Source organism: Anomaloglossus baeobatrachus, chromosome 3, assembly GCF_048569485.1.
Source record: "Anomaloglossus baeobatrachus isolate aAnoBae1 chromosome 3, aAnoBae1.hap1, whole genome shotgun sequence".
Lineage (NCBI taxonomy): Eukaryota > Metazoa > Chordata > Amphibia > Anura > Aromobatidae > Anomaloglossus > Anomaloglossus baeobatrachus.
Genome location: NC_134355.1, coordinates 436,425,689 through 436,452,140, shown reverse-complemented (window position 1 = coordinate 436,452,140; position 26,452 = coordinate 436,425,689). Strand labels below are relative to the sequence as shown.

The 26,452-nt window shown below is 43.3% G+C and overlaps 1 protein-coding gene across 1 annotated transcript in view; it reads right to left on the bottom strand.

Annotated features, from left to right (window-relative positions):
* The window catches only part of CHRNG (cholinergic receptor nicotinic gamma subunit), a 35,411-nt gene extending 19,286 nt beyond the window's left edge, over positions 1 to 16,125 (bottom strand). Inside the window, exons 1-5 of the mRNA XM_075338496.1 lie at positions 16,086 to 16,125; positions 9,333 to 9,472; positions 6,864 to 6,908; positions 6,537 to 6,646; positions 2,899 to 3,054 (exon numbers count right to left, since the gene is read on the bottom strand). Coding sequence (XP_075194611.1) covers positions 2,899 to 3,054; positions 6,537 to 6,646; positions 6,864 to 6,908; positions 9,333 to 9,472; positions 16,086 to 16,125 — 491 coding nt within the window. The remainder of the gene's footprint in view (positions 1 to 2,898; positions 3,055 to 6,536; positions 6,647 to 6,863; positions 6,909 to 9,332; positions 9,473 to 16,085) is intronic.
* Between the last annotated feature and the right edge of the window lie 10,327 nt (positions 16,126 to 26,452).

The window sequence follows — 26,452 nt, the reverse complement described above, 5'->3', positions numbered from 1 at the left end:
TTGCAGTGATTGGCCGGCCTGCACAGCGTGGCCGAGCCTTTATACCGACGGGCACGCTGTGCTCTGTACACAGCCATCTCATATTCCCTGCTTTCCACGCCCACAGGCGCCTATGATTGGTTGCAGTGAGACACGCCCCCACGCTGAGTGACAGGTGTCACACTGCACCCAATCACAGCAGCCGGTGGGCGTGTGTATACTGTGCAGTAAAATAAATAAATAAATAATTAAAAAAACCGGCGTGCGGTCCCCCCCAATTTTAATACCAGCCAGATAAAGCCATACAGCTGAAGGCTGGTATTCTCAGGATGGGGAGCCCCACGTTATGGTGAGCCCCCCACCCTAACAATATCAGTCAGCAGCTGCCCAGAATTGCCGCATACATTATATGCGACAGTTCTGGGACTGTACCCGGCTCTTCCCGATTTACCCTAGTGCGTTGGCAAATCGGGGTAATAAGGAGTTAATGGCAGCCCATAGCTGCCACTAAATCCTAGATTAATCATGTCAGGCGTCTCCCTGAGATTCCTTCCATGATTAATCTGTAAATTACAGTTAAAAAACACACACACCCGAAAAAATCATTTATTAGAAATAAAAAACACTAACAAAGTCCCTCATTACCAATTTATTAACCCCGACAAACCCTCCATGTCCGGCGTACTCCACAGTCCTCCAGCGTCGCATCCAGCTCTGCTGCATGGAAGTGACAGGAGCTGCAGAATACACTGCCGCTCCGGTCACCTCCACGCAGCTAATGAAGGGAATAGCGCGATCAGCTGCTGTCAGTCAGGTAACTCACGGCCACCGCTGGATACAGCGGTGGCCGCGATTAACCTCAGTGACAGCAGCTGATCGCTATACTCACCTCAGTTGGTGCATGGAGCTGACCGGAGCGGCGGTGAGTAGCGCGATCAGCTGAGCTGTCACTGAGGTTACCCGCGGCCACCGCTGCATCCACCGTTGGATCCAGGTAACCTGAGTGACAGCTCAGCTGATCGCTATACTCATCTCATTAGCTGCGTGGAGGTGACCGGAGCGGCGGTGTATTCTGCAGCTCCTGTCACCTGCATGCAGCAGAGCTGGATGCGACGCTGGAGGACTGTGGAGTACGCCGGACATGGAGGGTTTGTCGGGGTTAATAAATTGGTAATGAGGGACTTTGTTAGTGTTTTTTATTTCTAATAAAGGATTTTTCGGGTGTGTGTTTTTTAACTGTAATTTACAGATTAATCATGGAAGGAATCTCGGGGAGACGCCTGACATGATTAATCTAGGATTTAGTGGCAGCTATGGGCTGCCATTAACTCCTTATTACCCCGATTTGCCAACGCACTAGGGTAAATCGGGAAGAGCCGGGTACAGCACCAGAACTGTGGCATATAATGTATGCGGCAATCCTGGGCGGCTGCTGACTGATATTGTTAGGGTGGGGGGCTCCCCATAACGTGGAGCTCCCCATCCTGAGAATACCAGCCTTCAGCCATATGGCTTTATCTGGCTGGTATTAAAATTGGGGGGGACCGCACGCCGTTTTTTTAAATTATTTAATTATTTATTTCACTGCACAGTATAGACACGCCCACCGGCTGCTGTGATTGGGTGCAGTGAGACAGCTGTCACTCAGTGTGGGGGCGTGTCTCACTGCAACCAATCATAGGCGCCGAAAAGCAGGAAAGCAGAGAATACGAGATTGATTAATGAGCGGCCGGCTTTTTCAAAAGAGGAAAAGCCGCCGGAACAGTGTGAACAGCCGTGCAGCGCCGCGCCGGAGATCGGGGAACGGTAAGTAAGAGAGAGGGGGGAGAATGACCGACAGACTGTCAGAGGGGGACAGACAAGACAGAGAGAGACAGACAGAGCAAGACCGACCGACGGGAGATAGAATGAAAAAAAAAATGACCGACATCGTTAGTAAAAAGCACAAAACGTGCGTTTTGGACATCCGAGTGCCACACAATCTTTTACGTAAAATCTTTCATGTATTAATCTCAAAAAGTAACATACACCAGCTCTATCTCACTATTGGGTATGTGCCCTTAACATTTCCGCCATGAAAATTCATTTTGGTGTCATTTTGGAAGGTTTTCTGGTGAGTCCGTAAAAATGGCGTAAAACTCGGACAAAATTGTTCACAGCTGTGACTTTTGAGTGATAAATGCTTCAAGGGGTCTTCCCCATGCTGTTGCCATGTCATTTGAGCACTCTTCTGAGACTTTTGTGACATTTTTAGGGTTTCTACATGCTGCCGGGGGGTCATTTCACAAAAATACTCGGGTCTCCCATAGGATAACATTGGGCTCGGTGCTCGGGCCGAGTACACGAGTATCTTGGGATGCTCGGCCCGAGCCTCGAGCACCTGAGCTTTTTAGTACTCGCTGATCACTACTAAAGATCTCTTTACAATGCAAAATTACCAGGATCAACCTTTTCTAGGAACACTTGCACCATTATAATCATGCAGACTAAACGGGCTGCCGATCACCCAACAATCAAGCAAAACACTCAATTGGCGTGACATGATCTTTGGTACTGCACTAAAGATGATCATTCTCAATAGCACATTATCTTGTGTAAACAGGTGACTCCTGCTACCAAGAACAATGGCAGCCTATGAGCACCGAACAGTAAGTACAGTTTCCAATTGGTGGTGCATTAACGACACAAAATTGAGTGGTGTACCTTAGTTTTGAACAAGGATGTTGGTAACTATGCATTATGAAGTGCATACAATACCTTATTCATCCTGATGTTGATTTTGAGCTCATGCTAATGGTTTCTTATACAAATTACAAAATATACTTTACATTCCCCCACTCTGTGTATAATGTCTACACTTCAATGAATTCAACTAACTTAATAAAAAATAATACTAGAGTTAGATATCCAAATACTTACTGGAATACCATAGAGCAGTTCTGCCAATCGAAGGGGAAATATGTGACAACAACAGGACAATTGCTTTGATAGATGGCAGGAGGCAGCCAGTAGATGGAACCATCATAAGAAACCAAAGTGTTGGCATATAGAGCAATGTTAAAGATGCCATCCATACTGCAAATGTAAAAGAAGTTGCTGTTAATGGAAATCTGTCACCAGGTTTTTGCTATATAATCTGAGGACAGCATGCGGTAAGGGTTAAAACAGAATTCAACGATGCTCCCGTGCATTTGTTTACTTAAACTGAGTGTTTTATTATTATCATTGCTATGACTAGCTGGCTCATGCCATGTTGTCCGACTCCGCCCCCTCTTCTGATTAGGAGCTCTCTATTTATAGACATTGTACACTGAACGTCTGGTGTGAGAGGGGGTAGCTTTCTTAGCTCTGCTGTATGGCTAAATCTAAAAATTCACTGTGTCTGCTGCACCCAGTAATCTAAGTGATACATAGTTAGATTCAGTTTCTCTTTGCTTCCATCATGTTGCTCACAGATAAGGTAGCAAAAACCTGCTTACGGATTTCCTGTAATCATGTTAATCCTGCATATCACCAACAATACATATTATACTGTTTTTGCCTTTTGGGCAGAGATTTTGTGTATATTAGCAGATGTGAACTAAGACTGTTAGAGAAGTATATATACTCAAGACTACTAAGCAGACCCAGATTCCTTCCGTTGTCTCAGAAAAAAACTGTCCCAAAACATTACACATCATGATGTCAATTATAGATCACTTGTGCCTGATGGTAATTTCCAGTACTGTTCAGTACAGGAAGAGTGAACAATATCACTGTGCCACCCCAGTGGTTTTGAGTCCTCCATTCCTCCTCACTGCAGTCCCGTATTGCATCATGGCTTCTTTGCAGTGGTATTGTGGTGTCACATAGGTTATCAGTCTGTAAGTGCCCCTGTAGAATCTATTAATGCTCCCTTAGTGCTCTCTTAAAATACATTGATGTCCCCTGAGTTCCCCCTCCAAAAGTTATAATGTCAACTTTGTGCTGTCCTTACGCCCTCAAAAAAAATATAGTTTACACTCAATGAATCTAAGCAACTGAGTCCTCTTCTTCCCTGCATATTGTAAATCAGGCTGGCACTAGCGGAAAAATGCAGTAATGTAATTGTATGGGGACGCGGACTTCTTGTAGGCGATAGGCCTATAGTAGCCTGCTGCCTATAGGATGGAGAGTGGTGAGGCAGGAAACCTATGTTACTTTATTCTACCACAGGATTCAACTGTAACATCTGCATGTTGAAGCCAATGCAGTTTCAAGTGACGGAGATCCTTGGCACCTGGCCAGATAAGCAGGGCATATGCACTGCTCAGGATTTAAATTGCTAACAACACCATACATAAACAAAACATAAGTGTTCTAACATTTTTCATTGGTGATGGAGCCAAATCCTCATGGACTTCCTCTTCCATTTCTGACCTGGATACCAGCCTGGTGTGTTGTGAATGTCAGTTATGCTTTGGCTGCTGGGAGGCTCCCTCTTGTGGCCAGGAATGGTTTGGACATAGACCAGGTGTGTTGAGCAATGGGCGTTTCCATTGCTAACTCTCTGCTTATTTAAATCCTGGTCTGATAGCAGGCTATGCCGGATGTCAGTTGTTCTTTGTTCACCAGCCTCCTTCATTCTGCTCCACACCACATTTACCCCAGATAAGTTGCTCTTTATTTGTTGTTTGGTTCTTTTTTTCTTATCTGAGTTTGTCTTTTGCTGTGGTTGTGTTCAGTTTCTTGGCATGCAGGGATCTTCCCTCTCAGTTGCTTAGCTGGGAAACTCCCTGTAGTTTTGTTTGGAGTATAGCTCCTATAGTCCATGTGTTTGTGGCTTTTTGAATTTGTAATGATTCTTGTTTTCTGTTCATTGGTATGACAAGAGCGCCTGGTATAGGATGGAGTGCAGATCGTGCGATCTGGGGGCCGTTTTGTACTATCAGGAATTTGGAATTTTGCAGGGTTTTTCTCTGGCCACCATCAGCCCCTTTCCTGTCCTTTCCTATTTTAGTCAGTGGGGGCCTTACCTTTTGCTAATCCTATCATCTATCTGTGTATCGTGTTTTCCTATATCACCGCAGTCTTTGAATGTGGGGGGCTTGCTATTCTTTGTCTATTTTCTGAGGCAGAGAGTTATTCATCTTTCCTTCCTTTAGGATAGCTAGTTCTCCGGCTGGGTTCGCGGTGCACAGGATGTTAGTTCACCCCACGGCTACTTCTAGTTGTGATGGTTAGTAAGGAGATGGCGGCCAGATTAGTTGCCAATGCTCTTGTCACCTTTTACCAATGATTTATGGTGGTCTTCCATGGTTCCAGATCATAACACTGGTGTGTTTTTACACTTCGTGGATGACACCCTGACCAGAAAAAATCTACCAGGATTCCTGTGGGAATTCAAATGGTTTATACACTGAATTGTCCTTACTAGAAGGTGAGCTGATTACCATTTTTTCTCCTTCATAGAGTGATATGGGACAACTGTGCAGTGTTATGTGAGAACTGTGTCTTGCATGATGAAAAGGGGCACTGCTATAGCTTAAAGATAAAGGAATTTTTATGTGGTCACAATTTCTCTCATGGAGTGTTGCCTGGCTTCCCCACTGTATGGGCATTGCATTATAAAATGCTTGACAAGTGGATATACCTTGCTACCCACAGTCTTTGGTCTTTCTAGACCTGGAAACATTTAATGGAAATCTGTTGGTAGTATCAACCCTCCAAAGTCATCTAAATGGTCATGTAGGTCATAGGAAGCTGAATACATTGATATGCAAATTAGCTGATAAGATCTATCTGCAGGACACAGATCTGCATGAGAATCTGCCTATATAAGGGGGCGTTACCAGTATGAGACATGTATTTAAGAAAGCAGAATGAAATTATAATCTGCAGTGGATTTCTCTAGAATAAGACATCAGATTGCAGATATAAAGCAAAGTATCATTTTATTCATCTTCCTAGGACCTACATCCCCATATCGATAGCTTAAGAGAGTTGATCCTACTGACAGATTCTCTTTAATCCTAAAATGTTAACAAGTGCTTGTTTTGCATGTGGCCATGATAATAATGGATGGGGTCACTCAAGATTGAAGCTTAGTGCTTGAAACTTATAGTATTCTTTTATGATTTAAAGGATATTTCCATCTTGGGAATTTATGGTATTTCCATATTATATGCAAAAACTTCCCATAACTGGGATAACTGCCCATCCACCTCTCAATTCCAAGTACTGCAAGATTGGGCCCTGTTTTTTGCCATAGGTGGGCATCCCCATATCTGTCAGCCATTTATGGCATGTATTGTGAATGAGCCAGTAATGTCTGAGAAGGGAATGCTCCGTTAAAGCTCCCAGTTGTTTCAGGACATTTGCATACCTAACTAAAATTAATTATTGCACAATATGTACTAAAGGAGTTACAAATCTATAAAGAATGTGTCTAACTTTTTGTGTTAGGGTTCATTAAATATCCAAAATTCGTAACGGTGACTGTGATGTGACGAATAAGGAACAATCAAAACAATCAAAACATCAAGAAGAGCAATCCACATCAATTTTCATGCATCCGATTGATCTTAGATGTTACTAACTTGTTTTCTAGGCCAATATCTGGAAGCCACACCATGGTGGAGGGAATACGTGTTGTTTCAATGCCACCATGTTCTTTAGGGTTCCAGCTCAGACGATAATCTGTCCATTGCTAATAAAAAAAGGTAAAATGAAAATCATCAGGATCATAAGGTGAAAGTTCATATATTGTTATGAAGTTTAATGTGAACACATACTTAGTACTCAACAACCCAGTTCAAGAAATTGGATTACAAGCCACTGTTGTCAATGACTGACAACCAAGAATAGATTCATCAAGAATGTACAAAGAATATATTGTGCCACAATGTATCATTTTTTTTACTTACCATTTCTACCCAGACATTGGTGGTCAAAGCCTCCCTTTTTTCATTCTACAAGGGGAATGCAATAAAAAAAATATATTAAACAATATGGGGAAAGACTATGGGGCTGACTCATTAGGACATTTTGCACACTAGTCTTAATGAAGGTTCTCGCTGGAGTACAATGTGCCTAATTCATTAGCTGGTGAATGAGGCTAAAAGGGGTAGTTTAAAATACAAATGAATTTTCATCCTAAACCTCTATCTTTTTAATGCCATAATCTTAACTATTTTCTAATGTACTTGAATTAAAACATAACTATTTTACCTAACTATCTAACTGCTCTTCTTTTTTTCATACTTCCTTTTTGGTAATGCTTCATTGGAGAATCCTAGTGTATACTGGGATACTCAAACGAAGCGTCACTGCCGCAACCTCTGACCCCTCAGTGAAACAAATTGTCATCAGTGATGTTGATTTCAGGGGCTGAGCTCATCCCTGTGCAAGGTTTACAATGACAGCACATTCTCTCGCTGGCTCAGATCAGTAGTAATGAGCCTGCAACAAAGCAGAGTGCACTGTCAGTGTGTTGTCAGAATACCCGAAGTAACAGGCCAAATTAACCCCTGTCCAGATTAAACTCGGGTAGAGGGTACCACAGGGCATTAAACTGCGCTAGGGCAAACTATACCCCAGGGGTTTAAAGTAGCCAAGTTAAACTGTACCCTTTTAGGCCAAAGTATACCCTGGGAGATAAACTCTCCTAGGCCAGAGCATACCCTAGGGGATAAACTGTCCTGGGCCAAACTCTACCTCTATACACGGGGTAATAAACTGTCCTAGGCCAAAATATAACCCTGTATCTTATGAGCCCTTGTAAACAAGAAAGATTTTTTTTACTGACTTACACATAGTGGGAAGGTATTTGTATATGTCAAGCAAATTTCTAAATGAATTCTATTACTTGTAGTGTTCTCCAGAGCTGCATTCACTATTTAGCAAGTTTCAGAGCACAAATCCCCATAAATGGTTATAGACTTTGTCGGAGGGTAGACTGTACAGACTTACAGTTAGGTCCAGAAATATTAAGACAGTGACACAAGTTCTAGCATTTTAGCTGTTTACCCAAACATAGTCAAGATACAGATATAATCAATATGGGCTTGAACTGCAGACTCCCAGCCTTTATTTAAAGGTATTCACAACCTAATTGAAGTAAGGGTTTAAGAATAACAGCTCTTTAATATGTAGCTTCTTTCTATGGACCAAAAAATAATAATTGAACAATTATTTCAAAAGATCTTTAATCTGCAAAATGGGCTATTCCTAATCATCAATTATGCAGGTAAAAGGTCTGAAAAAAAGACTTAATGAGAGCAAATACAGAGGGTTCACTACAAGGTGCAAACCATTAATGAGCCTTAACAATAGAAAGACTTTGCAAAAAAAATCTATGCAAGCCGCCCAGGTCTGGAAAACCATGGTATGAACATATGAAACTGAGATCAACCTGTATCAAAATAATGGGATTAAGAAAATATGGAAAAGGCTTGGAGCGGCTCATGAGCCAAAGCACACCACATCCTCTGTAAAACATGGTGGAGGCAGTGTGATGGCATGGGCATGCATGGCTGCCAAGGGCACTGCGTCACTATTGTTTACTAATGATATGACTGATGATAGAAGCTGCGGGATGAATTCTGAAGTGTACAGGACTATACTTTCTACTCACATTCAACCAAATGCAGCAGGTTTAATAAAACACAGAGATTAATTATTCTGTAATGGCCAAATCAATCACCAGATCTCTACTCTACCGAGCATGCATTTCACATACTTAAGACACAAATTGTCTCTTCAGTGAGGAAGTAAACAAAATCTATTGCCACCTATTGGAGGTAGCAATCCTAAAAGCCAAAAGTGACCCTTTAATGAGCCTTGTCATACGACTTAGGATTTATGCCAGATCAAAACCTCAATTTGCAGATATGGTGTTTCGGGATGGTTGTCCCTCATCAACCATCTGTCATCAGGTTTTTGATATGTAATGGCCCACAATAGTGATTGACAGCTTTCTGTGTATACTGGGCATGGGCAAAAAACTGCCAATCAGTGTTGGTAGGGTACACAGAGCTGGAGGACTACATGGCATGAGACAATTGGTCCTCTATTGATAATATCCAGCTGGAATCAGGGTATCTCCCTCTACCTTATACTTTTGATCAAACAGTAAAACACTGCTGACAGATTCCCTTTAACTTCAATTTGTTTAGCAATTCAGATGTGTATCTAGAGGCTGGCATCTTATATTTACATAATAAATTTAGATTAAAATTCCAGACACTGGCTACAAATGACAAACAGTGATAACCTTATGGTACTATATCACTTTAGGAGTTATTGGTGGAAAAAAGGAACACATAACGAATGTCTGACAGCTAATGGTCTAATCAACATTTATATTTCAAATTAACTGCATAGGTAACACATACCAGTGAGATGAGATTTGTAAGGGTTAACTTTAGGCTGACGCTGACAATGTCCCCATCCTTTCTTGCTGGACGCAAGTCTTTGTTGTAGTTCTCCATCAGATCACTCAGAAGCCTTTCCTCCTCATTGATACATAAGACCACTGGGATGAAAATCAGAGAAACAATGCTATTATAATACAATATTTAATCTATAGTAAAATTTATATTCCAGTATTATAAATATATATATATATATATATATATATATATATATATATATATATACAGTACCATGAAGCAAGGAACAAGCAGAATTCCAATTAACTCTGGCAGCATGGTGGTTCAGTGGTTAGTACTGTTTATATCTTTGCCCTGTGTTTGCGTGGGTTTCCTCCAGGTTCTCCGTTTCCTCCCACACTACAAAGACATACTGATAGGGAGTTTAGCTTGTGAGCCCAACAGGGACAGTGATTATGTCTGTAAAGTGTTGTGGAATGTAATGGGCTAAATAAGCAATGCATAATAACTGTTCTTTTTTCCTTTCTACCAGTGTTCGCCTATCGTCTTGTCAGACAAAAATATTAGAAAAAAAGCATAAGGTTCACTTGAACTCAGGGTTCCCAACTTGACTCTTTATTTTTTCTGGACAGCTTATGAAAAATTCACAGGCAGACAATATTTTTTACAGACACATTGTAAAACAATAATAAATTATTATGATAATAAATCATGGCGGCATGGTGGCTCAGTGGTTAGCACTGCAGTCTTGCAGAGCTGAGGTCCTGGGTTTAAATCCCACCAAGGACAATGTGGCACCCCTGCGGCTTCAGTCGCCACAGGGTACTGCACCTTACCAGAGGTGCAGTACTCATCCCGGGTAAGGAGGAGGTCATTGCCAGTAAACCACCACAATTCACTAAAACATACAGTTAGTTACCCTGTCAACGGGACTGGGCTAGGGTAGAGACTTGGGTTATGGCCATCACTAATGTAGTGGACCCTCTGCTCACTAGTTCAGGAACCCGGGGGTGGAGGAGCTACACACTGGGGAGCAAGGAGACACACAAACAATCAGTCAGCAACCAGGAAACACGTGAGATGTAGGAGGACATGGTCGCTGAGCGGAGAGCTGTGCCATAGCTCCCTCAGGACCGAGCACCCAGAGAACAGGGTGCGGTGCCCTAGGCTGGTGGGCACTGTAAGTCCCGCCAGCAGAATCTGCCTAGCAGAGGATTTCAAGTCTTCTGTGTCAGTGTCCGGGGCACAGCAGCATATAGAGCCAGTAGTCGTGACCATAGGGTGGCCCCATCTACGAACTCACGCTACCTGCTATACGGGACAGGAACCAAACCATTCTCAGGACTCGGGTTCCAGTGTACCTTCAAGCCGCAGGGACTCACACAACATGGCACAGGGAGGAAGGATTCACTAAAAGAAACACCAATTCTGACCTCCAAACTATCCGGGATTGGCTGGAGCCCATGACAGTGGAATCCGGCAGTTCAAAGACGGTAACTTCTAGTGAGTAAAGAACTTTAACTGCAACCCCTGTGTCATCCCTGCCTTAGCTGCGCAGTAGCCGTGAGTGGACTACTACTCCTTGTGGGCCAAAGCTCTGCCTGTGGAGAGTTGTACCAACCACCTGCACTACCATCGGTCCTCAGAGGAATTCCACCCCCCTTGCAGCGGCGGCTTCCATCATAGCCGCATACCACAGGTGGCGTCACGAATAACTACTTCCATCATCCCCATCTCCTCTTTTATTGACACCGAAGGGGGTCATGGAACCGGGCCTGGCCGCTGTGACATCCCAAACCCTCTCCCTACATTGGCCCAGTGACGAGTAACCACCCCAAGCCCCCGTGGGTGCGTCAACAACATCTGCAATGAGTTTGTATATTCTCCCTGTGTTTGTGTGGCTTTCCTCTGGGTACTCTGCTTTCCTCCCACACTACAAAGACATACTGATAGGGAAATTAGATTATGATCCCAATGGGGAAAGTGTTGCCAATGTATGTAAAGCACTGTGGAATTAATAGCACTATATAAATGAATAAATATTATTATTATCTAGGTCTACAGCCCATAGTTCTGATATAAAGATCTCAGCTGCATTCACTGTAAACTGTAAAATATGATAAGTACAAACAAAATAATTGTATAATCTTCTTCAGCTTAAAAAAATCATGGAGGCCTTAACAGTTTTTTACTGACAATTTTTTACCTTGGACATTTTCACCGCCTTATTGAACAACATTGGTGAGAGTGCGATTCGATTTTTTGACGGACTGAAGATACGGTCATCTTCACAAGCCCTTACTCTAAGGCGGGCTTTGCACGTTGCGACATCGCAAGCACGCACGAGATAGTCCCCGCCCCTGTCGCAGGTACGATATCTTGTGATAGCTGGCGTAGCGATAATTATCGCTACGCCAGCTTCACATGCACTCACCTGCCCTGCGACCGTCGCTCTGGCCGGCGACCCGCCTCCTTCCTAAGGGGGCTGGTCGTGCAGCGTCACAGCGACGTCACACGGCAGGCGGCCAATGGCAGCGGAGGGGCGGAGATGAGCAGGATGTAAACATCCCGCCCACCTCCTTCCTTCCGTATAGCCGCTGGCGGCAGGTAAGGAGAAGTTCCTCGCTCCTGCGGCTTCATACACAGCGATGTGTACTGCCGCAGGAACGAGGAACTACATCGTACCTGTCATGACACCGGCATTATGGAAATGTCGGAGCCTGCACCGATGATACGATAACGACGCTCTTGCGCTCGTTCATCGTATCATCTAGGATTTACACACTACGATATCGCAAGTGACGCCGGATGTGCGTCACTTTCGATTTGATCCCACCGAGATCGCACCTGCGATGTGGTAGTGTGCAAAGCCGCCCTAAGTCCAGGGCTGCTCAAAGTATTTCTACAGGCGCCTGACTAGGCAAACCAAAAATAAAGCCTGGGCCTCACTATGTACAGTAGAGGTACACATCATTATAAAATATACTTCTTAATCTTCCTTAATTTTTGCCTCCTAAATCAACTATTATATTATAATAAGTATGGGATGAGTCAATTATATTATTAAACTAGACATTTCTATAGTCATAGACAGAACTGTTCAGCATTTGGTGAGCACTGTCCCCCATCTGTGCCTTACCAACATCTAGTGGCCTCACCAGAGGGCCATCCTAACAGTTTGAGGAACACTGCTTTATTTTATTGCTGACATCTATTTGCTGTCTATGAAATATTTCAGAGAGATCGAGGTATTACAAAGGGCTTAGCTGTCCTAACAAGATGTCTAAAGTTTTATTCACATGTCTGAGTCTCTCTGCACTAGCAAAAAAAAAATGTGGACAGTATACCATCACTGTGATGATCCTGTGTTCTCTCTGTGTTCATTTTTACCAATCACCGGACTATTCTCTTGAATTGCAAATTGGACCAGACATGTTACTACCTCTATTATAAGGTCCATTTGTTGCCAAAAAAAACGAAATAAGAATATCTGCAGATAGTATATAATGTTAATGGATATAATGGACCGCACAGGTTATCAGAGGTCGGGTTCAAAAGACCGGTGAAATTATTGGGCTGGTCATGTCCACAATGTGGGGATATGACTGTGTCCATCTCTGTATTCTCTTCCGCCAGAAACTTCTCATCATTACATGCACAGTTATTGACCAAATATAGTACATTGCATGGTTTTTCATCATGAACCATAGATCCATGTGGCAAATTGATCATATGAAGTGGCACACTTACTAACATTTGTATGTGTACTTTTTATGTTCGGTCTATTGCATGCTGACCGAAACCACCTGAACCGAGCCACACACTGACATCTATTATGCGGGCGTCACGATCGCATGAGCGATCGTATCCGCCCCTGTCGTTTGTGCGTCACGGGAAAATCGCTGCCCGTGTCGCACAAAGTCGTTAATCCCCCGTCACACATAGTTACCTGCTGAGCGACGTCGCTGTGGGCAGCAAAAATCCACTTCCTGAAGGGGGTGGGACGTTCGGCATCACAGCGACGTCACACAGCCGCCGGCCAATAGAAACGGAGGGGCGGAGATGAGCGGGACGTAAACATCCCGCCCACCTCCTTCCTTCCACATAGCCGGCGAGAGCTGCGGGATGCAAGTAAGCTGTATTCATCGTTCCCAGGGTGTCATACGGAGCGATGTGTGCTACTCCGGGTACGATGAACAACCGGCGCAAAGAAAAATAAACGATTTTTTAAAAATAAAGGACGTGTAAACGATACACGATTTGTAACCAATTTGCGATCGTTCTGTGACGCTCGTAGGTGTCACACGAAACAACGTCGCAAACAATACCGTATGTGCGTCACGAAAACCGTGACCCCGACGACATATCGCACGATGGATCGCCTCGTGTGACGCCCCCATAAAGCCCGCTTTACACGCTACAATAAATCTTACGATGTGTCGGCGGGGTCAAATCGTAAGTGACGCACATCCGGCATCGTAAGTATGATTGTAGCGTGTAAAACCTCCGTGCAATTGCGATTGAACGAAAATCCGTTCATCGCATGCACGTCATTCATTCCTCAAAAATTGAACGTGCGGTTGTGCAATGTTCCCGAGGCAGCACATATCGCAGTGTGTGACACCCCGGGAACATTGAACGACAGCGCATCTCTGTCCGCGGCTCCCGCCGACAATGCGGAAGGAAGGAGGTGGGCGGGATGTTTACGTCCCGCTCATCTCTGCCCCTCTGCTTCTATTGGTCGACTGCCGCATGACGTCGATGTGACGGCAAACATCCCTCCCACTCCAGCAAGTGGACGTTCACCGCCCACATCGAGGTCGTATGGACGGGTAAGTACGAGTGACGGGGGTTAATCGTTTGTGCGGCACATTCAACAAATTGAACATGCCGCACATATGATGGGGCGGTTACGATCGCATACGATATCGTATGCGAAATCGTAACATGTAAAGCAGGCTTTAGGCTAAACGCTATACAATCAGTTGGACTGAAGAAGGTCACCACCTGTCTAATCTGCTTTAAAGAATTTCTACAATGAGGGAAGACTTCACACATGAGAAATGTTACCTTTCTGGCATAATAAGCAGCTCTACTTTTCATGAATCTGACGGCGTATGTAGTCACATCTGTCCGCCCCAACTCCTCCACAACTCCACCATTTCTCAGAGCTGCTTGACACTGGGACCAGAAGCTTATACATTGTTGTTCAGCTCTGTGTTGTGCAAACATTTTGTAACCATTAAAAGTGTTTTGTTCCAGTTTTTGCTCTTAAACATGTTAATGATCGTGATTCTATGAGACATATTGGGATCACATAATCAGTGAACACAAATTAAACACATTAATTCAGAGGTCCCCAACCTGCGGCTCGGTAGCCACATGTGACTCACGGGCCCATGATGTGTGGATCTCAATTGTCTTTCAGCTTGGTCTAGCAAACATATATAAAGAGAAAGTCTCCAGATGGTGAATTATGTGAGTAGCCCCACATGGAAAGCAGATCTGAATGGAAGTAAGCTAGGAACCCCTGGATCTGGTCTATTGCCTTGGTATGGGGATTTCTGGGGAAAAGCTTTGGCTATCATTATACCTGTAATGGGAGCTCTGGATGTCACTACTCTGATGGGAGGGGGTGCTTGATATGGCTCGCAACCCTCTGTCAGAGCTGAATGCCCTCCGTTTCGCTAATGACCTAACATTAACATCCTGAATAGCCAAACATCCCACTCTCCAAGACTTCTCACAATTTGTGCCAATTCCATGATCCAGGACAATTTGATTAATTTCTAATACCCACACTTTTAAGCCCTAAAACACATTTCTTTAGACTGGCCTTGCACATTACCTCAATAATCTAACTATTCCTTGTTTTACCTTCCTAACTATTCCTCAGAATCTTGTCCCCTATATCACTTGTTTCCTAACGCCCCATGCACCCAATAGCACCCTATACCTGTACTCATACAGAGACTTACTGATGACCACTTCATGCAGTGTTATTTGTATGTCCCTATTTATCAGAATGATGGCTGGATCATCAGGAACTTTATTTTTACCTTTTTGTCACCCCTATTTCCTCAGATTGCAATCTTGGGATCAGGTCCTCACTCTTTTTGGTATGTGATGAATTATGTGTTACTCTGTAATGTTTTATTTAGTTTCTACATTTATTCTCTCAGTTGTAAGGTGTGGTGGGTGTGGTGGAATATGTTGGTGCTATAGAAATAAAAAAATTCTCATCTCCATAACTAGGAAGCTACCGTATTTGTTGGGCTATTTATATAGGGAATAAAAAGGAGTTCTTATTTGTATAATATCCCAAAAAGCAACCATAAGGATAGAGGTAAAAACTCGGCTTTTAACCCCGTAAAGTATTATCTGAGATAAGCATTCAGAAATGTTATACAGTACATTACACAGATCTCATTTATTGCTTTGAGCAGCATTAATAAAGATGTACAGACTTTCATTCCATTGAAAATAACTCAGAAACCACTTGGAAGAATCTAACATGCAGAAAACCCCAATTATCAGTGGAATTGAAAATATATAGGGACAGGTAAAGATATTTTTTTTTAATAGCAGCTGACTTAATGTAAGGAAGCCCAAAGACCACAATTCCTAAACATCAGGGTTTTCTGTATATGAATATTTTCTTTATTGTGATGATGACTTATACCTGTATTAGTCCCACATCAATAATAACAATTCCAAACATGTAAAAGAGCAGTGGAGGATCAGGTGAGGGCCTACCTGTGAAGCACAGGGTCAGTAACACAACCACGCTAGCCATGCTTTCATCTCACGTCCTCCGGGTGAAGTGAATTAAACCTCTCTGCAATGTCTGGAATGGTTATTTTAGGGTCTGGATAGACCTCAGGGACACTATCGCCAGCTGTCCCAGGAATAGTCAGCTGTTGATACCAAAGAGGACAAAGGGAAAAAAAACAATGTTCTGCGTTACTGAGTTTGGTGAGACGATCCAAGAGTGACCGGGAACTTGTGCTGACAGCAGAGGGCTGCCTTGTATTACCGAAAGTAGTAGTCATGCAGGGAATATTATCACACGTGGACCCACCAGGTGTTCATGAGATCAGTAACATCTATTACATTCACACTTTTTCAATGACTGAAGGAAAAGTTATCATAGTCCCTATTTAGTTGCCATGCGCTAGTAAGTTTAGAGTCATTGTTCTCGGAGACAATATTATGCTGTTTTTGCTTCTTCTATGTAATAGTAAAGAAGAATTAGTCCTGATTCAGACAACTGTATGAAAAATTGTGCGTTGTTCACCCATATTCCATCTGTAGGTCACCCTTATGTCCATTTTTTACCTCCGTTTGTAATCCATTTTTAGATATGAGCAGTTAAAAAAATTCACAAGACAAAATAGTTTCCTATGTTAAAAATTGCAATGTATCCATAAAAAACAGTTGCAATATGGATCATTATGGGGTCCATCTTTCTAAACCCTTCATGATGTAGCACCCCTGCGGTATCAGGTGCCACAAAATGTGAACGTGGAAACCCAAACCCTAGAATATCCGTGCCAGTCAACGCACCAGCACCCTCAGGCCACATACATAACCCCAATTCCAGACTGCGAGACTGCCTAGTAACAGGTAAAAGGGATGGGTACTGATTGGATAGTTGCCCCCCAATCTGTAGGGAGAGACCCAGCAAGGGGAGGGGCCAGTGGTCAATTGGGAAGTTGGTGGGAGGAAGTGGTTAGTTAGTCGTCGGAGGAAGAAGGAAGAAGTAGGAGTTGAGAGAAGGAAGTTGTGTGTGGAGTTAGTAATCGGAGAGAGGGAAGGAGAAAGGAGTGAAGTAAAGAAAAGAAAAGTGTAAAGACCTGAAGTAACAATGGAACACTGTAACAGGAGTGAGGGACTGTGGAGTAAGGAGCCAGGACTCCAGGAACCTTGGGTTACCTGTGGAAGTGTAATACTCCAGGAACCGTGGGGCGCCTGTGGAAGTCGGCAACCTAGACTCACAGGACTCAGCACGAGGCGGGGTGCAGACCCTAGGACAGCGGGACAGTTGATGGTCAACTGTTAAATCTGCCAGGCGAGAAGATCTTCAGGGTCCATCACCAACCATAGAGTCTGAAGCATCAGCAGCAAAGAGGGGACCGGGGATTGAACCCCTTAATTAATACAGGCTGCCTGCAATAGGACCAAGACTGAAACAGAGGGGCTTCCCCAGAAGCTCTAAGCCACGGGAGCCCAATACAAACGAGAGTGCACGGAGGACAGCTCCCCCAAGTCACAGCTGGCATGGAGAACAAGGGGAGCAGGAACACCTGAAACCGACACCAGCGGGTGCAGGTACAAAGCCCAAAATAAAAAAGGCAAGTTGAAACTGCAATAACGGTGTGGACTGTTTCCTTCTAGCCTCCGTACACATACACTGACTGTTTCTTTCTATAACCCCCATCATCCACTGCTAAGGCCTCGCCCTGCTTGCGTAGGGCGCAAAACACCTAAGCTGCATTACTCCACCAGCCCCAGCAGGACCCTTCAGTGGCGGCTCCCATAACCAGGCTGCACACCGCAAGTGGCGTAGCCGAAAAACTGTTATTTTATTTTTCTCCCATTTTTCACCCCCTTTTTATCAAACCGACCCCCAGGGTCACCGAACCGGGCATCGGCCGCGTCCACGACTGATCCCTCTGCGCACCCAGGACCAAGTACCCCACTGCCCTGGGGCGTCACAATGACATTTGACGGAAGTTTACGTCATGGTGGAAAAGTGGTTCCCGCAAACTGACGTAAGCTCACGATTGCCATTGGGAGCTGGGCATAAATGATATCTCCAACTGTCATGGCCAAGGCTGGAGCGTGTAACACCCCTGGCTGTTTAATCCCCTAGAGGCTGCGATTAATAGCAATCGCAGCACTTAGGGGACTGAGGGAAGAAGTGTGCTCCCTCTCCCACCCGATCGAGACCTCCATGATGTGATCACAGAGGCCCGATCGTTGCTTTGGCTACCTGAGGTCAAATGACAACCTCCGGGTCTGCCATCAACAGTGGCCTGTTAGACCATGCCAGGTGTATAGTCTAACAGGAGTTCTGACAGTCTCACACTGACAGGTGTAATGTATTGCAGTGCTTGTACATTACATTGCAATACATTATACCATTGATCAGAGTAATAAACATTAATGTCCCATATAGGGACTAAGTAAAAAAGTTAAAAGAGTGAAGAAAAAAAATGTAAACAAATTTGTAAAAAATCAAACTATAAAGAACAAAAAAAATTATAAATATATTATACCAATAATTTTGACTCAATGGTTGTTTTCCAGATTTTCCAGAGACAAAATCATCACTATACCAGTATATGAAATCCCAGATGGGTGTAATTTCTAAAAAAAAAAAAAAGGAGTCAATTTAGGAGGTTTCTGCTATTCTGGCTCTTAGGAGCTTCACAAAATAAATCCACAAACTCTTCTAGTAATATCTGTGCTTCAAAAATCAAATGATGCTCCTTCCCTCCTGAGAGTTGCCATGTGGACAAACAGTACTGTACAGTCACATGTGGGGTATTGCCACATTCAGAAGAAATTGTGTAACACATTATGAAGCCCGTTTTACAGTCATATGAAAAAGTTTGGGCACCCCTATTAATGTTAACCTTTTTTCTTTATAACATTTTGGGTTTTTGCAACAGCTATTTCAGTTTCATATATCTAATAACTGATGGACTGAGTAATATTTCTGGATTGAAATGAGGTTTATTATACTAACAGAAAATGTGCAATCCGCATTTAAACAAAATTTGACCAGTGCAAAAGTATGGGCACCTCAACATAAAAGTGATATTAATATTTTGTAGATCCTCCTTTTGCAAAAATAACAGCCTCTAGTCGCTTCCTGTAGCTTTTAATGAGTTCCTGGATCCTGGATGAAGGTATATTTGACCATTCCTGTTTACAAAACAATTCCAGTTAAGTTTGATGGTCGCCGAGCATGGACAGCACGCTTCAAATCATCCCCCAGATGTTCAATGATATTCAGGTCTGGGGACTGGGATGGCCATTCCAGAACATTGTAATTGTTCCTCTGCATGAATGCCTGAGTTGATTTGGAGCGGTGTTTTGGATCATTGTCTTGCTGAAATATCCATCCCCTGCGTAACTTCAACTTCATCACTGATTCTTGCACATTATTGTCCAGAATCTGCTGATACTGAGTTGAATCCATGCGACCCTCAACTTTAACAAGATTCCCGGTGTCGGCATTGGCCACACAGCCCCAAAGCATGATGGAACCTCCACCAAATTTTACTGTGGGTAGCAAGTGCTTTTCTTGGAATGCCGTGTTTTTTTGCCTCCATGCATAACGCCTTTTTGTATGACCAAACAACTCAATCTTTGTTTCATCAGTCCACAGGACCTTCTTCCAAAATGTAACTGGCTTGTCCAAATGTGCTTTTGCATACTTCAGGCGACTCTGTTTGTGGCGTGCTTGCAGAAATGGCTTCTTTCACATCACTCTCCCATACAGCTTCTTCTTGTGCAACCTGCGCTGTATTGTTAACCGATGTACATTGACACCATCTGCAGCAAGATGATGCTGCAGGTCTTTGGAGGTGGTCTGTGGATTGTCCTTGACTGTTCTCACCATTCTTCTTCTCTGCCTTTCTGATATTTTTCTTGGCCTGCCACTTCTGGGCTTAACAAGAACTGTACCTGTGTTCTTCCATTTCCTTACTATGTTCCTCACAGTGGAAACTGACAGTTTAAATCTCTGAGACAACTTTTTGTATCCTTCCCCTGAACAACTATGTTGAATAATCTTTGTTTTCAAATCATTTGAGAGTTGTTTTGAGGAGCCCATGATGCCACTCTTCATAGCAGATTCAAATAGGAGAACAACTTGCAAGTGTCCACCTTAAATACCTTGTCTCATGCTTGGATACACCTGCCTATGAAGTTCAAAGCTCAATGAGGTTACAAAACCAATTTAGTGCTTTAGTAAGTCAGTAAAAAGTAGTTAGGAGTGTTCAAATCAAGAAATTGATAAGGGTACCCATACTTTTGCACCGGTCAAATTTTGTTTAAATGCGGATTGCATATTTTCTGTTAGTACAATAAACCTCATTTCAATCCAGAAATATTACTCAGTCCATCAGTTATTAGATATATGAAACTGAAATAGCTGTTGCAAAAACCCAAAATGTTATAAAGAAAAAAGGTTGACATTAATAGGGTGGCCCAAACTTTTTCATATGACTGTACCTATTCCCCTTATGAAAATTGGAAAACTAGGGCTAAAACAACATTTCATTTTAGTGGTAGAAGTGAATTATTTTTTCTTCACCGCTCAATAGAATACAATTTTGTGACACACCTGTAGTGTCAATATGCTCACTTATGCTCACTACACACTTAGATGAAATCATTGAAAGGTTTACATTGTAAAATTGGGTCACTTCTGCAGGATTTCTGCTGTTCCTGCACCTCATGGACTTTGCAATGTGACATGGCACCCACAAACTATTCCAACAAATTCTGAAGTCCAATATGGTGCTCCTTACCTTCTCAGCTTTGCACTGAGTGCCAAAAGTAGTTCGTGATTACATGGAGGCTATTGCCGCATTTAGGAGAAATTACACAACAAACTGTGTGGTCCATTTTTTTCTTATTAGCCCTTTAAAAATTAAAAATGCGGGGTAATACAACATTTTAGTGAAAAAAATGTATTTATTTTTTCTTCACCGCTCAATAGTATACATTTCTGTGGTATACCTGTGGTGTCAATAAACTTACTGCACCTCTAGATGAATTAATTGAGGGGTGTAGTTTGTAAAATGGGATCACTTATGGGGAGTCTGCTTTTCAGGCATTTTAAGGGAACTGCCAATGTGACATGACATCTCTAAATCATTCCTACTTAATCTGAATGTCATAGCTTTGTACTGTGTCTCAAAGTAGTTTTCAACCACAAATGGGGTATTGGAGAACTCAGGAGAAATTAGGCAACAAACTGAACAGTCCGTTTTCTCCTATTACCCTCTTTGAAAATTAAAATGTTAAAGCCAAACCAACATTTTAGTGGAAAAAATGGTAATTTTTTAATTTTACAGCCCAATGTGATATAATACTGGGAATCACCTGAAGGTGAAAATTGCTAACCTCATCCCTAAATGAATTCCTTGAAAAGTATAGTTTCAAGAATGGGGTCACTTGTGGGGGGTTTCTGCTGTTTTTTGCTGTCCAGGAAGCAGGTGTTCATCCTTCCCATAAGGTGCAATTACTGTGGACATGTTACTGTTTAGGCTTGTGGGACACAGTATTTCCATGATCTCTTGGCTGTGGCTGCCTCACCATACAGTGTTCCCATCCGACACTATTTTTCCCGTTGTGTTGTCCACGCGAAACACAAGCACGTGTTAAACAATCTCAACCATGTTCTGACCAACGCCGTAACCGAGAAGGTCCACCTAACAACAGACATGTGGACAAGTTGCTGTGGACAGGGACGATACAGATCTGTCACGGCACACTGGGGGAACCTGGTGAAGGCTGGGACAAGCTCGCTAACATCACATATCCTACCCACGCCAAGAATAGCGGTCCCTACTTCTACCAGCGTTTCAACCTCATCATATGCCACTTCCTATCTCCCCTCCTCCCCCTCCTCCTGCTTCTCATCTTCTGCTGAATTACCCTCCCCATCACTGCCAAACTGGGAGCAGTGCATCGGCAAAGTGGCAACACGCTCTGCTGAAGCTGATCTGTTTAGTTCACAAACCACACACTGCAGCAGAGCTGTGGCAAGGTATAAAAGAGCAGACTGATCAGTGGCTCTTCCTGCTGCACCTCCAACCCAGCCTGGTCGTTTGCGACAATGAGCGTAACCTGGTGACAGCTTTAAAAGTTGGCAAGCTGGTATATGTGCCATGTATGGCTCACATGCTGAACCTAGTTGTTCAAAAATTTATGAAAACATACCCTGACTTGTCGTACCTATTTGAGAAGGTGTGCCCTATTAGTGCTCATTTCCACCATTCCTCTACCACTTTTATTGGTCTTCTAGCATTGCAAAAGCGCTTTAGTTTGCCAGTCACCGACTCAGCAAATTAAAAGCAGGAGAGGGAAGTAACTAAATACCAGCTTCAATATGCCTGTCAGACTCAGAGTCAGCAACCACACATAACAATTATCGAGTGGGTATGGAACGCTGACATTTGTGAGGTTCTTGAGAGCTTTGCACCAAGTTTCAAGAACTACTGCACCAAGCTCGTGAGCAGTGATCAGGTTATTATCAGCTTAACTACCCTGCTGCTGTGTCTGTTGAAACAATCACTGCATAATCTCAAAGAGGAAGCTTTGAGTTCCCAGCATGTGGCTATGGAGCCAGATTTCCCAATGGGTGATACTACCCAGTCCAGCCAATATTCTGAGGCAACATTGGGTGATGATAAGGAGGATGAGGAGGAAGAAAACTTGTTTTTCTGTGCTACCCAGAGATATCCCAATGCCAGCATGGATGGGCTGGAGAGGAGGAGGTGGAGGAGGAGGAAGCAAGTCAACAAAAGGAGAGGATGGGTATTGTTCCTCCTGGTGGGGATACAGAAATGTTGCCTGTTTGCAGCTTGGTCTATATGGCACAGTTCATGTGTAAGTGTCTGTGGCAAGACCCTCATGTGATACACATTTTATCCAACAAGCTATACAGGTTGGCCACCTTCCTGGACCCACGGTACAAGGAGAAATTTCCTTCTCTCCTTTTGGAGACACCAAAGGGTTGCAGAATGGAATCCTTCAAAAGGGTCATTGTAGATCAGTTGATGAAAACATCACCCTCTGGTGGCAGAGTTACCGGCTCTTTTCAACACCAAGGATTAATGGGGAGAAACACAAACAGCAGGTCCAACAGAGGTGTGGGGGAAAAATGTGCGAAAACAGGGCCATTTTCAATAAATCTGGACATCAGCAAGTGCTACAGTCATATGAAAAAGTTTGGGCACCCCTATTAATGTCAACCTTTTTTCTTTATAACATTTTGGGTTTTTGCAACAGCTATTTCAGTTTCATATATCTAATAACTGATGGACTGAGTAATATTTCTGGATTGAAAAGAGGTTCATTGTACTAACAGAAAATGTGCAATCCGCATTTAAACAAAATTTGACCGGTGCAAAAGTTTGGGCACCCTTATCAATTTCTTGATTTGAACACTCCTAACTACTTTTTACTGACTTACTAAAGCACTAAATTGGTTTTGTAACCTCATTGAGCTTTGAACTTCATAGGCAGGTGTATCCAATCATGAGAAAAGGTATTTAAGGTGGCCACTAGCAAGTTGTTCTCCTATTTGAATCTCCTATGAAGAGTGGCATCACGGGCTCCTCAAAACAACTCTCAAATGATTTGAAAACAAAGATTATTCAACATAGTTGTTCAGGGGAAGGATACAAAAAGTTGTCTCAGAGATTTAAACTGTCAGTTTCCACTGTTATTAACATAGTAAGGAAATGGAAGAACACAGGTACAGTTCTTGTTAAGCCCAGAAGTGGCAGGCCAAGAAAAATATCAGAAAGGCAGAGAAGAAGAATGGTGAGAACAGTCAAGGACAATCCACAGACCACCTCCAAAGACCTGCAGCATCATCTTGCTGCAGATGGTGTCAATGTACATCGGTCAACAATACAGCGCACGTTGCACAAGAAGAAGCTGTATGGGAGAGTGATGCGAAAGAAGCCATTTCTGCAAGCACGCCACAAACAGAGTCGCCTGAGGTATGCAAAAGCACATTTGGACAAGCCAGTTACATTTTGGAAGAAGGTCCTGTGGACTGATGAAACAAAGATTGAGTTGTTTGGTCATACAAAAAGGTGTTATGCATGGAGGCAAAAAAACACGGCATTCCAAGAAAAGCACTTGCTACCCACAGTAAAATTTGGTGGAGGTTCCATCATGCTTTGGGGCTGTGTGGCCAATGCCGGCACCGGGAATCTTGTTAAAGTTGAGGGTCGCATGGATTCAACTCAGTATCAGCAGATTCTTGACAATAATGTGCAAGAATCAGTGACGAAGTTGAAGTTACGCAGGGGATGGATATTTCAGCAAGACAATGATCCAAAACCCCGCTCCAAATCTACTCAGGCATTCATGCAGAGGAACAATTACAATGTTCTGGAATGGCCATCCCAGTCCCCAGACCTGAATATCATTGAACATCTGGGGGATGATTTGAAGCGTGCTGTCCATGCTCGGCGACCATCAAATTTAACTGGAATTGTTTTGTAAACAGGAATGGTCAAATATACCTTCATCCAGAATCCAGGAACTCATTAAAAGCTACAGGAAGTGACTAGAGGTGGTTATTTTTGCAAAAGGAGGATTTACAAAATATTAATGTCACTTTTGTGTTGAGGTGCCCATACTTTTGCACCAGTCAAATTTTGTTTAAATGCGGATTGCACATTTTCTGTTAGTATAATAAACCTCAATTCAATCCAGAAATATTACTCAGTCCATCAGTTATTAGATATATGAAACTGAAATAGCTGTTGCAAAACCCCAAATTGTTATAAACAAAAAAGGTTAACATTAAATGGGGTGCCCTAACTTTTTCATATGACTGTATCTGTTCCTGTAACATTGCTAAGGAGGGAGAAGTGGCACAACATGGTCAAAGGGTACTTAAGTGACCATACCTGCATCCTTTCTGATGCTTCAGTTTCCTTTAATTATCGGGTGTCCAAGCTGAACACTTGGCCCAACCTTTCCTCATATGCCTTGGAGGTGCTGGCCTGCCCGGCTGCTACTGTGATGTTAGAGCGTGTTTTCAGTTCTGCTGGGGCAATCATCACTGATAGGCACTCACGCCTCTCCACAGAAAATGCAGACAGACGTACTGTGATTAAATTCAACAAGGACTGGATTTCTCCACAGTTTGCAATCCCTCCAGATGAGGGATTGTCAACCAATGCAAGCCAAACTAAATCCCCCCCCCCCCAAAATGTTAATTTTGACTACTGCTGTTAACGTCCACCCCTTGCAATATAAAGCCGTTTCTTTCCTGCGTCAACCAGGCGGACAAACTAGGACAGTATTCAGACGCCAACCTAATTACTATTTGTCATTGGAGGCCCTTCTGATGGGGGCTTCCTGTGTCAACCATGACTCAGCCCATAGGGCTATTTTTTGTAAACACTGTGCACATTGTGCAGTGGTGGACAAACTAGGACAGTACTCCTCCTCCAGTCTAACTACTATTTGTCATTGCAGGACCTTATGATGGTGACTCTCTGCATCAACCATGACTTAGGCCATATGGCTAATTGTTTTAAACAATGCACAACTGTGTGACAATCACATCCTTTCTATTCTGTATACGGTCTGTTTTACATTCGTGTGTAGAGTTGAGCGCGGTTCGCGGTTCGTGGTTCTCCAGTTCGCGGCTCGAGTGATTTTGGGGGCTGTTCTAGATCGAACTAGAACTCGAGCTTTTTGCTAAAGCTCGATAGTTCTAGATACGTTCGAGAACGGTTCTAGCAACAAAAAAAACAGCTAATTACTAGCTGGCTTTCCGCTGTAATAGTGTAAGTCACTCTGTGACTCACACTATTATGACATTTACAGTGTATAGTGTGCCGGAACAGCGCATTCAGATCACTGCTGTATGTATAATGGCGATCGCCATTTTTTTTTTTCCTTGTCTTCCTTCCCTAAGCGCGCGCGTGTAGTGGGGCGGGCCAGCATGTCAGCCAATCCCAGACACACACACAGCTAAGTGGACTTTTAGCCAAAGAAGCAACGGCATGTGTGATAGGATGTTCATGTCACATGTCCCTGCATTATAAAACCGGACATTTTCCTCCAGCACGCCATTATCTGCCTTCTGCGTCCTTGGTGTCAGACATCACTGGCGCAGCTCCTATCGCCGATACTGCTGTGTACGCTCCATACACAGCGCTGTACAGCATAGGGATAGCACTTTCTATCAGTCCTTTTAAGGGCTCATACCGGCAGGGTCAGAGCCATAGGTGACAGGTCCGTGAAAACAGAGTTTAACAGCTACACAAGATGACAGCGTCTGTGTAGCTAAGGTCAGGGATTTCCTCGCTGCATTTCCCCATTAGGAGGGATAGAAAGGCAGGCTT